The sequence below is a fragment of the Microplitis demolitor genome, chromosome 1 (assembly GCF_026212275.2).
Source record: "Microplitis demolitor isolate Queensland-Clemson2020A chromosome 1, iyMicDemo2.1a, whole genome shotgun sequence".
Classification (NCBI taxonomy): Eukaryota; Metazoa; Arthropoda; class Insecta; order Hymenoptera; family Braconidae; genus Microplitis; species Microplitis demolitor.
The window spans coordinates 11,189,355-11,202,181 of NC_068545.1; the positions used below are offsets into that span (position 1 = coordinate 11,189,355).

The 12,827-nt window shown below is 29.3% G+C and overlaps 1 protein-coding gene across 1 annotated transcript in view; it reads right to left on the minus strand.

The window, feature by feature from the left end:
* Positions 1–8,436, minus strand: part of LOC103570407 (RNA-binding protein 27) — a 43,872-nt gene extending 35,436 nt beyond the window's left edge. Inside the window, exons 1-4 of the mRNA XM_053742311.1 lie at positions 8,262–8,436; positions 7,877–7,995; positions 7,500–7,794; positions 7,270–7,428 (exon numbers count right to left, since the gene is read on the minus strand). Coding sequence (XP_053598286.1) covers positions 7,270–7,428; positions 7,500–7,794; positions 7,877–7,995; positions 8,262–8,320 — 632 coding nt within the window. The 5' untranslated portion in view covers positions 8,321–8,436. The remainder of the gene's footprint in view (positions 1–7,269; positions 7,429–7,499; positions 7,795–7,876; positions 7,996–8,261) is intronic.
* Positions 8,437–12,827: the final 4,391 nt, after the last annotated feature.

The window sequence follows — 12,827 nt, forward strand, 5'->3', positions numbered from 1 at the left end:
AAACGTTACTCAACAAGCTATTTCTGAAAGATTACATGCTTTAGGTAAGATTCAAAAAGAAGGAAAATGGGTACCTCATGAATTAACTCCAGAACAACGAGAGAGACGAGTTGACACCTGCCTGTCGTTGCTTTCACGACATAAAAAAAAAAGTTTTTTGTGGAAACTTGTAACAGGGGACGAAAAGTGGGTTTACTATGAGAATCCTAAACGTCGAAAACATTGGGTAGACCCAGGACAACCAACGACATCAACACCAAAACGTAATGTTTTTGGGAAAAAAATATTGCTTTGTATTTGGTGGGATGAGTGGGGCGTGCTATATTATGAGTTACTCAAACCAGGAGAAACCGTTACTGGAGAACGCTACAGTTGTCAATTCAAAAAATTAGCAGATGAAATCAACAGTAAAAGACGATTTGCGGGACAAAAACCTCGACCAGTGATACTGCAGCATGATAACGCCAGGTCTCATAGAAGTTCAATCGTCCACCACACTATAAATGATTTACAGTGGGAAGTTTTACCGCACCCGGCGTATTCACCAGACCTTGCACCGTGTGATTTTCACCTATTCCGTTCATTGCAAAATTACTTGGCTGACAAACACTTACAAAATGAAAACGAAATGCAAAAAACAATAGGTGATTTCATTTCGACAAAAGATCAAGCCTTTTATCGCCGTGGGATCCATCAGTTGCCTGAGCGTTGGCAAAGGGTAGTAGATGCTGATGGTGGTTATTTTGATTAAAATTTGTATTTTATTTAAAATTTTTAAATATATTTTTTTTTGACAAAAAACGGGTAGAACTTTTTTGTACACCTAATAAAAAAATAACATTCTATGTTATTTTTTCCAGATAAATCAAAATGTATTGTACTAAAATGTATCTAAAATCTTACAAACTTTTCCTCTTTCTGGTCTCTTTTGATCATCATATAATGCCATCGAACTTGTTCTTTAGTTTAAACCATATTATCAATGAAAAAATCGAAAAAACCCAGTTTTTAATCATTTTCTCAGATATTTTACATATTATTGCTTTGACCTAAGCCAAAACTCATTTAAATCTTGATTTCGATCACTGACATTGATTTCTGCCTCAATACATTTAGTTTATTGAACATAATCGGAAATTAAAATTTAAAAACCGCTTGTTCATTAATGATTTTCGATTCTTGAACTTTTAAACTTTATCATAAAGCGTAACTTGTTAGAGTTTGAAAAGCTCATAAAAAAACAATCACATGCAACAAGATTTTCGAGCTCGAAAATATAGTCACATTAATATTTTCGAGCTCCTTGAGCTCGAAAACAGCGGGAAGTTTTGGGGCTGGCCCGCAGGGCCAACCGACGCCCGGATTTTTTTTTACAGAAAGGACTCAGTACTATCCTAGAGAGTAGCCACGACAATTTTTTTTTTTCTGTAAAGTTTCCTATTACCATATCACGCAATTCTGCCAAAGGAAAAAAATTTGAAAATTTTTCTTCAAAAATTATGCAAAATACAAAATTTTACGATTTTTTCAGTTTTACAACTTTATTCTTTAAATATCTCGACAACTATGATAGTTACAATAATGATCTAAAGCTTGTTTTGAAAAGAATACTTTAGGCTATGAAAAAAAAATTCCAAAAAAAATTTTGAAAAATGACAAATTTGTCAAATTTGGAATTTTTAAAATTTGTCAAAAATGACAATCGACATCAATTTTTGGCTCAATTTTTTTTTTATAACACCTTGTACTTATTTCAAAAGATCCTGAAATTTTCAGAACTGTGTTTTTTGTTTTTTCAAAAATATGAATTTTCGAATTTTATTAAAAAAAAATAATTTTTCTGTTAAGTAAAGTTAAGCAATCACGTAATTCAGTAAATTATAGCAGTAAAAATTTCACATTTTGACATATCACTGTGAAAATGACCGTTATTGACGGTTATACTCTTAATTATTTGATAGATATCAAATAATTAAAAATATAACTGTCACTAATGGTCTTTTTCACATTGAATATGATATATAATAATTATATTTGATAGATACCAAACAAATTAGAATTTTATCATCAGTACAGTGCTCCTCCCCTAAGATATCCTTCTGTAAGATATCACTTCCCCTCATTTTACTACCACCTCCACTCAATTCAGTTTTCCCACTACACTCAGTGGAATTTACTTGCGCTTGCGCTTGAGCCGCTGCTATAAGTCAGCTGTTTACTTATACATAGATATACTTATAGATAGTAAGATTTAAGATTGTTGTGATATTAGTACTATTAAGTTTATTTATGATAAATAAAAAAATATCTTATGTCAAGCGATAAAAATAATAACACAATAAAGCGTAAACAACCGACGGCGGCACCCGTTTCGGTTAAAGTTAATGCTTTAAAAGAATCAAGTAATGGGGTCCCAAAAAATGTTATTGCTAATAACCTTAATGTAACCCCGCAAAAAGTTCAAAAGTGGAAAAAAAATAAAAAAAAGTTTGATAATTTAGTGCAGGAATATGGTTGAAAGTTTAATTTTACGTACTATTTAATACCATATTTTATGTAATATCTTTTAAAGATATAACTTAAGTAGTGAGTTTCAGGTTAATTTTAATTTTCTTATTTATAAAGACGAAATTTAAATTTAATATTTTTGGACTGTAAAACATGTGTAATATTGTGATAAATGATAACTATGTCAAAAAAATAAATAATTCGTTCAAATATTTCGCGCTTTTTTTAAATACTTCGTAGGCCACTGCGCATGCTTATATTTTTAATAGCTCCACTTTTTAAAAGTGGAAGGGGTACCTCTCTAAGATATTTTTCCTGGAACCAGAGCCCCGAGTCTGATATCTTAGGGGGGGAGCACTGTAATGAGCTTTTTTCACATTATTATGTCAATAACCGAAATTTTTTCTGCTGAAATTCACGAAATTTATTGATTTCTTAACTTGACTTAACTAAAAATAAAAAAAAAAAAAGCTATTTAATAAAGTTCGAAAATTAATATTTTTTAAATTGCAAGAAAGACAGTTGATAGATATTAAAAAAATAAAAATGTAACCGTCAATGATGGTGTTTTTCACATTATTATGACAGTAAGTGAAATTTTTACTGCTGAAATTTACTAAAGTACGTGATTTCTTAACTTTACTTACCAAAAAAATGAAGAAAAAAATTAAATTTTTTTTTTGATAAAATTCAAAAATTCATATTTTTGCAAAAACAAAAACCATAGATCTGAGAATTTCCAGGATCTTTTAAAATAAGTACAAGGTGTTATACAAAAAAAAATTGAGCCAAAAATTTAATGTCGATCGTCAATTTTGAAAAATTTCAAAAATTCAAAATTTGACAAATTTGTTGTTTTTCAAAATTTTTTTGGAATTTTTTTTTTCATAACCTTAAGTATCCCTTTCAAAACAAGCGTTGGATCATTATTGTAACTATCATAGTTGTCGAGATATTTAAAGAATAACGTTGAAAAACTGAAAAAATCGTAAATCTTTGTATTTTGCATAATTTTTGAAGAAAAATTTTCAAATTTTTTTCCTTTGGCAGAATGGCGTTATATGGTAATAGAATACTTGTGACCAAAATTCGTCTAAATCGAAAGGGGTCGATTCCAACCATGGGTCAATTTGACATGGAATGACCTCCATATATATATATATATATATATATATATATATATATATATATATATATATATAAATTTTTCAACGAATGGTATTTTTGAACTCTACTCAATCAATTATGATAGGTTATGACAAAATTCCTTGAAAAATCGACCATAAGGACAAATACAATACCTAGATTTAAAAAAAAAAATCTATCTGAAAAATTGTAGATTTTTTAATTAAAGTTTATTATCTATGATTATTAAACCATTGAAAAAAATTCATGTACTTATTCAAAAGGCAATCACAGATTGATATTAATTACTTTCATTCAGAAATATTTGAGTGAATTGCGATAAAAATGTTCCTGTTATACAACAATATTTTTTAGCGAAAGTAACGTGTAAGGTTAATGTCCCAATACCGGAACGATTCCATAATCATTATATTATATTTTAACTCGTACGCGATGAAATTAAATAAAACTTTCTTTATTTAAAACCTTAATCTTTTAGTTACAAGATAGGATATAAAATATATCCGAAATATGAAAAAAAACATGTTAAGGTAGTTCACTGACGACATTCATAGCCAAAAGTATAGCGTAATCGTAACTACAAAAAGTTAGAGATACTCAATGCCAGAATATTTTATTTTTGTAAGAGACTGTATCCGATACATTTTAGTTTTAAATATACAGATAAACAGTAATACAATCACACTGATGAGTATAATAAATGTGACAACGCTGCAAACATTTATATTAAATAGTCTATAGATTAAACGTATAAGTAACAATCTTTATATAGTGTGAGTTTAATATACATGTAGTTTGTAATTCTTGACAATCACAAATTTTGGATAGAATTAATTTTTGTGCATATTTTCATAATTTTTTTTTAAACTTACAAGAAAATCGCAATTAAAAAGAAAAAAATTGTTCGATGTGTGCTACTTTCAATATCATAATTTTTAAAAATTCTAAAACTATTAGAAAAGCTCGGCTGTCCAATTTGAAAACATAGTAACTGACAAAAATAAAATTTTTGGAGTATGTATAGAATCATGTTCACAAAACTCCATTGGAACTAAAAATACTGAAAAATCGATTTTGAAAAATTTGTCACTTACTATGTTTTGGAATTGGGCAGCCGAGCTATCATTAATATAAGTTAATATCAAAAAATAATTTTTTTGTTTGTTCAATATCATTGAATAAATGTTTAACATTCATAAAAATTATTTTGAAAAATTTTCCAAAAAATTTTTGACCTCCAATACTTTCATGCTCAAAAATTAACCTAACTAAGTGACACTTGAATTTCCGCGGGTTAAGTATGACGACTGCAACGTTGCCGAGTTGTGATTACTGTACCCCACCACACGTCAAGTATTTTAAAATTATTTATATTTTAAAAATCAATTTTTTTTAAACAAATCGGTCAAGAAATTCAGAGTTTTTTTCAAATTTCTAATTTTTTCATTTAACAGTGGATAAGTTTTTAAAAAAATGGTAAGAACCGTTTCCAAGATATTCAGGAAACTACATGTTTTTCTTATACTTGGTAGATCTCCAGCATGTTAATTATGCACTTTTTGATTGTTAATATCTCGTCTTACAATCGGTGAAAAAATTTCGTTTTTTTTTTTTTTCATTGAATATTAGACATTTTTGTTAATCTCATGATTTAGTTTCATCGCATTCCTAAGAAAAATCGTTTTGCGAGTGAACTACCTTAATTATAGCAATAGTCTTGGATTCATGACTTTTTCATTTCTCTTAATGGTTTTGCTAAGAAATCAGTCAATGGTTTTAAGCTTATAGAAAATGTGTAGAAGTACTTTTCAATAATTTTTTTTTGTTTGCATATATATCTTGAATGACATAAAAATCAAGAAAACATATTAAGAATATGAAAAAAATAGTATTATAATATAATATATTATATTAATTTTACTGTCCGTCTATTGGCACAATAAAATGAACCCGTGTCCAGTACCGGAACAGTCAGTCATACTAATGTTATTGATGTTATCGATAGATATTAACGGTGAATTTTAATTACTCTTCGATAATTTTTTTTTTGTATATGCATCTTGGATGACGTAAAATTCAAGAAAACATATTAACAATATGAAAACATAGTATTATTATATTAATTTTACTGTTCGTCTATTGGTGTACAAAAATGAACCCCTACCTAGTACCGGAACAGTCAGTCATATTAATGTTATCGATGGACATTAACGGTGAGTTTTATTGACTGGCTAAATCAAGTGCAATATTAATTATTACTGGAGACCTAATATTTAATGCAGTAAGTATGATTGTTATAAAAAATGCATTAAATATAGATAAACTCTAATTTTAATCATAAAAAATAAATTTTTGTGTTCAATTTTATTTTTAATCATTTTTATAGTATAACCTCAAATGATTTATTTTGTTTCTATCCTTCAGTGATAAATATTAATTTTTTATAAAATATTTAATCACTTAAACATTTTAAATGCATTTTACATTAATATTATTAATTAATTGTAAATATTTTCACTATGAATTAATGCATATTAGAGCAAAAAATAACTCATTTTATTTACTGTTCCGGTATTAGGACAACCGAATTCTGGTATTGGGACAAGGCTATTTCAGCGTTCCGGTAGTGGGTATTTGGGGTGTCATAGAAAAAAAATTTTTTTCCTATATTAAATTTAAGAAAAATAAACTAATTTGATAATTTTTGAATAGGTAAATATCTATTCTATCTACTATAATAAATTATTTGGGTTAATAATCTATTTGAATATTTTTAAAACGATAAAAATCAGTTGTATACCCTTCGTCGTTCCGATATTGGGACATTTACCTCATACATACATAAACTTTCGAACTAATGGTATTTTCGGAACCTATCCTGCTTAAAAATCCAATAGATTCTTAGAGCTGTATTTATAAGGCCCTATACTTAACTTCTCATAGAACTCATTCATTCTTATAAAATCTCTATGGGAATTTATGAGAATCTATTGGATTCTATGAAATTTTCTAAACAGGGTAATCGACTAATCATGATAGGTGATGACAAAAATCTTTGAAAAGTCCACCATGAGGACAAATGCAATATCCAGATTCCAATGAAATCTACTAATAAACAAAACATTAAATAAAATATTATATTACAATAAAGACTAAATGTTGTATAGAGGGAGCCCAACACTATTTTACGTATATCTATTGAAGTATGAAATTTTTTCGAAAGAAAAAACAAATTAAGAAATTCCATTGTCATTAACGAGTTCAAAAAATACGACTAGATTTAGTTCAAAAGGCGATTTTTAACGCGTACCAAAACGTATTTAAGACTAAGTAAAGTCAAAAAAGGTCGTATGTAAGACTTAGGTTATTTGGCATATAATTTATCATACTAGACATAACATGCTCGCTTCACTTGCCTTCATTCTTTCAAAAATCCCGCCACTATCTCAGTCGACCAATCGACAACCGAATAAAATAGTCACAGAAGTGACGTAAAACGATACGACATCCGGTCATCAACTTTTTAGAAGAGGATAAATGGTTGTATAAATTTTTGTAATTACTCATCTTTCTGCATGTTCTTGCTATTTGTATAGTCGATAGTTTAGTACAAACCTCCGGTCATGTCGCCTAGCTGCTGATGGTGGTGATTTGTTTCTCCACGCTCGACTTCTATCGCGTTCTCGATCTCTACGATGTTCTCTACTTCTCGATCTTCGCCGATCTTTTTCCCACGATCTTGATCGTGACCTTGATCGAGATCGAAATCGACCTCTTCAATACATTTAAATGATTTAAAAAAAATTAAGTAAAATAAAATTAAAATTTATGGTTAAATTATTTACCGGCTTTTGGGTCGTTTATCTTTATCGTCTTTTTCTGATTCAGACTTCTGAGATTCTCTTTTATTTGATATCGGAATAGCTGCAGAACCATTCAATTGTACTGACAGTGTGGGATTCGTAATAGTCGGTAACTGGGTTGAAATAGGCTCTGTCGATTCTTGAGAATTTACTGCCTGGTCGGAAGGATTTATTTTTGGAGATAAAGTTTGTCCAGTCGTATTGACTTGCGATGTTTGTAGCAAATATTCTTGAGTCTCCAACGTTTTAAATAGCAAATCGACGAATTTTTTAGTTTCTAAAATGTACAGTATTACATTTAATGTATGAAGATTCCCAATTAAAAAATGTCATTTGGAAAATAAATTAACAATAAATACCGTGCTGCAAAAATACATCCAATTGTTCAACCATTCCTTCTCGCAACTCTTCTAACGTTTTATCTTTTTTGACTAAAGCGTAAACATACTTAGCTAAAGCAGCTGGATCAGCATCACACCTGTAAATATACAAAATTAATGTCAAAAAATAGAATAAAAAAGCAATTGCTAGCGAAAAATTTTTTCATTCAAAATAATGAATGATACGCAAGTGTCCTACACCAAAAAAGAAAAAAAAAAGTTACAAATATAAGTCTGTAACATTAATTATAAATATCAATAAAGAAACAAAAACTAGAAGTGTAAAACAATAAACGAAAATTTTTATGAACTATTAACATTATTATTGGAAAGGCAGACACCATAAGAAAGTTGGCCTACTTACAGTGGTTCTAAAACTGCAGTCAGCCAAGCCTTAAATTGTTCCGGATTCTCTATAATCATTTTAAGATATAGTAATTAGAATAACATATAAAGAAGGGATTAAACTGTTCCTTAATGAATTTTGTAGGCGGGAATATATTTTCTCCTAAGACGTGATAGTCGCCATTCTGAGGACTTGTTACAACTATACATATATATATACATACATATATATATATATATATATATATATATATATACATTTATACATATATATACATATATATATGTATATATATATATATATATATATATATATATATATATATATATATTTTAAAACACACAAAGTATATGACTGCCTTGGTAGGAAATATAGCAAAGGTTTCTTTCAATTTGACAACATGCTGTCTACCAACTATAAGAAATATTGTAACTTTTAACTGCAATATGAGTACAACTCGAACAACAAGTTGACGTAAATTTACATCCACTTTTTAAAAAATAATAAAGTCAGGAGTAAATTTTGGCTATAAGTTGCGGAGAAGAAACTGAAAAATAAAAATTGTACTAACTTAATAGAAAGTTCCTTGATAGCCACCCTGACCGTAAGTTAACTACAAGCTACTGCCGTATTTTAAAGGTAACTTAAAAGAAAGTGTTGTAGAGCAAGCAGTTACTTTTAAGTTGACAGTAAATTGTCTGTAACTTTCTATTCAATTTGACAAGTGGTACTGTCAGACAATGACATTAAGTTGATTAAAAGTTTCACTTCGACGGTAAATTTTTCTGTCAAGTTACATTCAAACTACTGCCGTATTTTGAAGTCAATTTAAAGGAAAATATTATCCAGCCAAGGTTTGCCAGTAACTTTCTCGTTAAGTTAGCCGAAAGTGTTGATCTGCAGAACTTGCAAGGTCTAGCTATTAGGGTGGTAAAAAATTTTGCGTTGACTAGTGGAAAATTAACTTTTTGCAGTCAACTTGACGTCAAATCCGCACCTGTAGCTGGGGTGGAGACAATTTGCCAAGAATGTTGTGTCCTGGGAGGTTACTAGGATCAGAACTGACGCCACCTCCTGGACAGTGGGCAGTTCGTTGTCACGCGGGACCGATTTTGGATTTGAAAACAGTGATAAATTTATAGTTGACTACGACGATGATGATTATGATTATTATTTAATGAAATAATTAAGTTATAGATAAGGATAGATGTAATTGATAAAATAACTTTTATCTGAAGATTGAGTTTTATTATAAAGTATGGATGAAACTTGATCAGTAATAACAGTTGTATTCGTCAAAAGTTCTCGGAGAGATGTGAAGTTACATCAGACGGCAGAGAGATGTCTGACCTCCACTCTCCAACTTCTCCCCACTACTCCCATGTTCACACTCATGCTCATACGATATACATATATATATATATATATTAGTTCTTTATCAAATAAACTTATACATTTACACTTTCTACTAATGCAAATTTGAGATATAAGCTTATACATTTACGTTCTTTACTTTATCCATTCTACGTCTTTTTATTACTTATATTATTTATATTCTATTTTCCTGTACTTGGATACAATCTTCCAGTTAATTATTCTAGACTATCAGAGGTGTGTTCTTCTATAATTATTCTATATTTAGTTATTCGTTACAATTGACATTTTCATTTATCGTGAAACATCATTATAATTATTCTAATGCTATATTTCAATATTTCTATTAATTCATTTATTATACGAATCACTCTTTGTTTAATACAAAACTATATATTAACAATAATAGTTAAGTTCTTGTGATATGGATTTCATTTATAGATAACATTTATTTATTATATATTTCCTTCTCTTATTTGGTTATAGAGTATGCATTTGTTTATAACCATATTTACTGTTAACTATAGAACAAGGGCCTATTCATGATTTTTATGCGTGAGTTTTGTTTAGGTTTTAAGTATCGGGTGACAGGAAACGTTCCATTACCACTCAAACTGTATTTATATTTCTCTGAATATAAAATAAAGATTTGCTTATCTATTCGTTCAATTTTTATAATCTAAATATATAATTTAATAAGTATGTGCCATGATGATTTATTATCTAAATTATTGACCAAATGTTGATAAAACGCAATAAGTGTTAATGTATAAATTTCAAATGGAGTTTAAATACGCGCCCATTTATGTATCTCAAGTTCAGTAATCAATTAACAGGTGGAGGCACCTGAGTATATAACAAGAACTAGACTAGAAACTATCTATTTCATATTGGTACCAGGCTGTACTAAACCAGTTACGTAGTAAGGAATTAAAAAGGGGTCGGACCCAACTTACACAAAAATTTTTTTTTAACAATTTAATTATATTTAAATAATAAGAAATTAATTTGTGATTGCTAGGTTCGGAAAGACGTCCATTGGACAGATTCCAATTGGAAAAGTAATTGATAGGACATATCCCAATAACTCAGATCCCTATTACCTGAATTACCAATTACTAATAATCCCGATGATCCAAATTTTCAATGACCTGAAATCCCGATCATCAGTAATTTCAATTGCCAATGCTACCAATTACCCAAAGTTCCAATAATCCAAAAGTTCGACAGCTTAATTTTTCGTTAACCAGAAACCCAGATAACTAGATTTTCAGCGCAATTCTTGAGCTAAAACTTTTTTCGTCTCAGTGACTTACGGTACACATAAAAAATTTCAATGTCAACTCTTGAGCGCTCATTGACTTCAAATTTCACATAAATTTGATATAATTTTGAAACTGCTATTTGACATCTGGGAGACATAAAAATTTGAGACGCAACAAATGACATCAACAAATTACATCAACAAGACCTCAACTAGAGCGACATTTTTTATTTTTTAATTTTTTAATTCACTTTGTTGAATATTTGCTAGATGTCGCGAGCTGACTTTTGTTTAGTATGTATCAAATGGTAAAATCGAATCTAAACAATTTTGGTCAATTTGAGCTCCTACTGCAGTCAAATTTTGCTACTTAATTTTCAATGTCTCGAGTACAGCTTGGAGCATTAATGCCTGGTCACATTATTTCTCATTCGTAGCCAATCTATTGAAATGTATGGTAAGCGCTTGAAAAATAATGTTGGTTACACTGGAACGCAAGTGAAACGTGAACTTGGCATATTTGTGATGTTGTTAATTAGGATGGCTAGTAGTCAGTGCTGCCAGAATGTGCGATATTTTTACCCCCTCTTGAGGTGAAATAGCATTGACTGTAATGGTAGGAGGGGGTAAAAATATCGCACGTTCTGGCAGAACTGCTAGTAGTGGAAGAATTGGACAGTTTTAGGTAAAAAAATAAATATAAACAGTGGAAGAGGTTATCTTTAATGTGAATTAATTCGAATCAATAAAATTGTCGGATTTCATTTCATTAACTTGTCAAACTTTTTTATAGGTAATTCAATTAAATATATTTAAGTTTTAAAATAAATTACAATTTTCTAAATTATCAATTTATTTAGATTATTTTTCAACATATTCCTTCACAATGTCTAACATGTCCAGATTCACTTAAGCATCTATCAATGTCAGCATTTAATGAGAAATAAATCTCATGAGAAATAAATCCAGGGTAATATGGAGAATGTGATTCATTAAATGCTCACATTGATGGATGATTAAGTGAATCTGGTCATGTTAGACATTGTGAAGGAATATGTTGAAACAAATCCTAAATAAATTAATAATTAATAAAATTATAATTTATTTTAAAACTTATATATTATTAATTGAATTACCTATAAAAAAAGTTTGACAAGTTAATGAACTAAAATCCGGCAATTTTATTGATTCGAATTAATTCACATTAAAGATAACCTCTTCCACTGTTTATATTTATTTGTTTACCTAAAACTGTCAAATTCTTCCACTACTAGCCATCTTAATTAACAACATCACAAATATGCCAAGTTCACGTTTTACTTGCGCTCCAGTGTAACTAACATCATTTTTCAAGTGCTTACCATACATTTCAATAGATTGACTACAAGTGAGAAATAATGTGATCAGGCATTAATGCTCCAAGCTGTACGTCAAATAGTGGCTTTAATCTGACGGGTAGACATCAGTGACCCATAATCCGATTACCCAGATGTATGATTGCCCAGGATTCTTTCACTCAGAATCCCTTTACACAGAATTTTTTTACCCAGAATTTCTATTACCCATAAATTCTATGACCCAGAATGTCTCTAATCCAGAAATTCGATTATACAGGATTTCTTTCACCCAGGCATCCATTAACACAGATTCTTTTTACCCAGATTTGATAAAATCGGTGACCCATAATCCGATTACCCAGAACTATGTTTGCCCAGGATTTTTTCACCCAGAATCAGTTTACACAGAATACTTTTACCCAGAATTTGTATTATCCATAAATTCTATGATCCAGAATATCTTTAACCCAGAAATCCGATTACACAGGATTTCTTTTCCCCAGAAAACCAATTACACATGATTTCTTTTACCCAGATTTCAAATTTTTCAATTGATAGTTCAAAAAAAATTCACTAGATTGAAAATAAATAACAATTTTTGAATGTTAA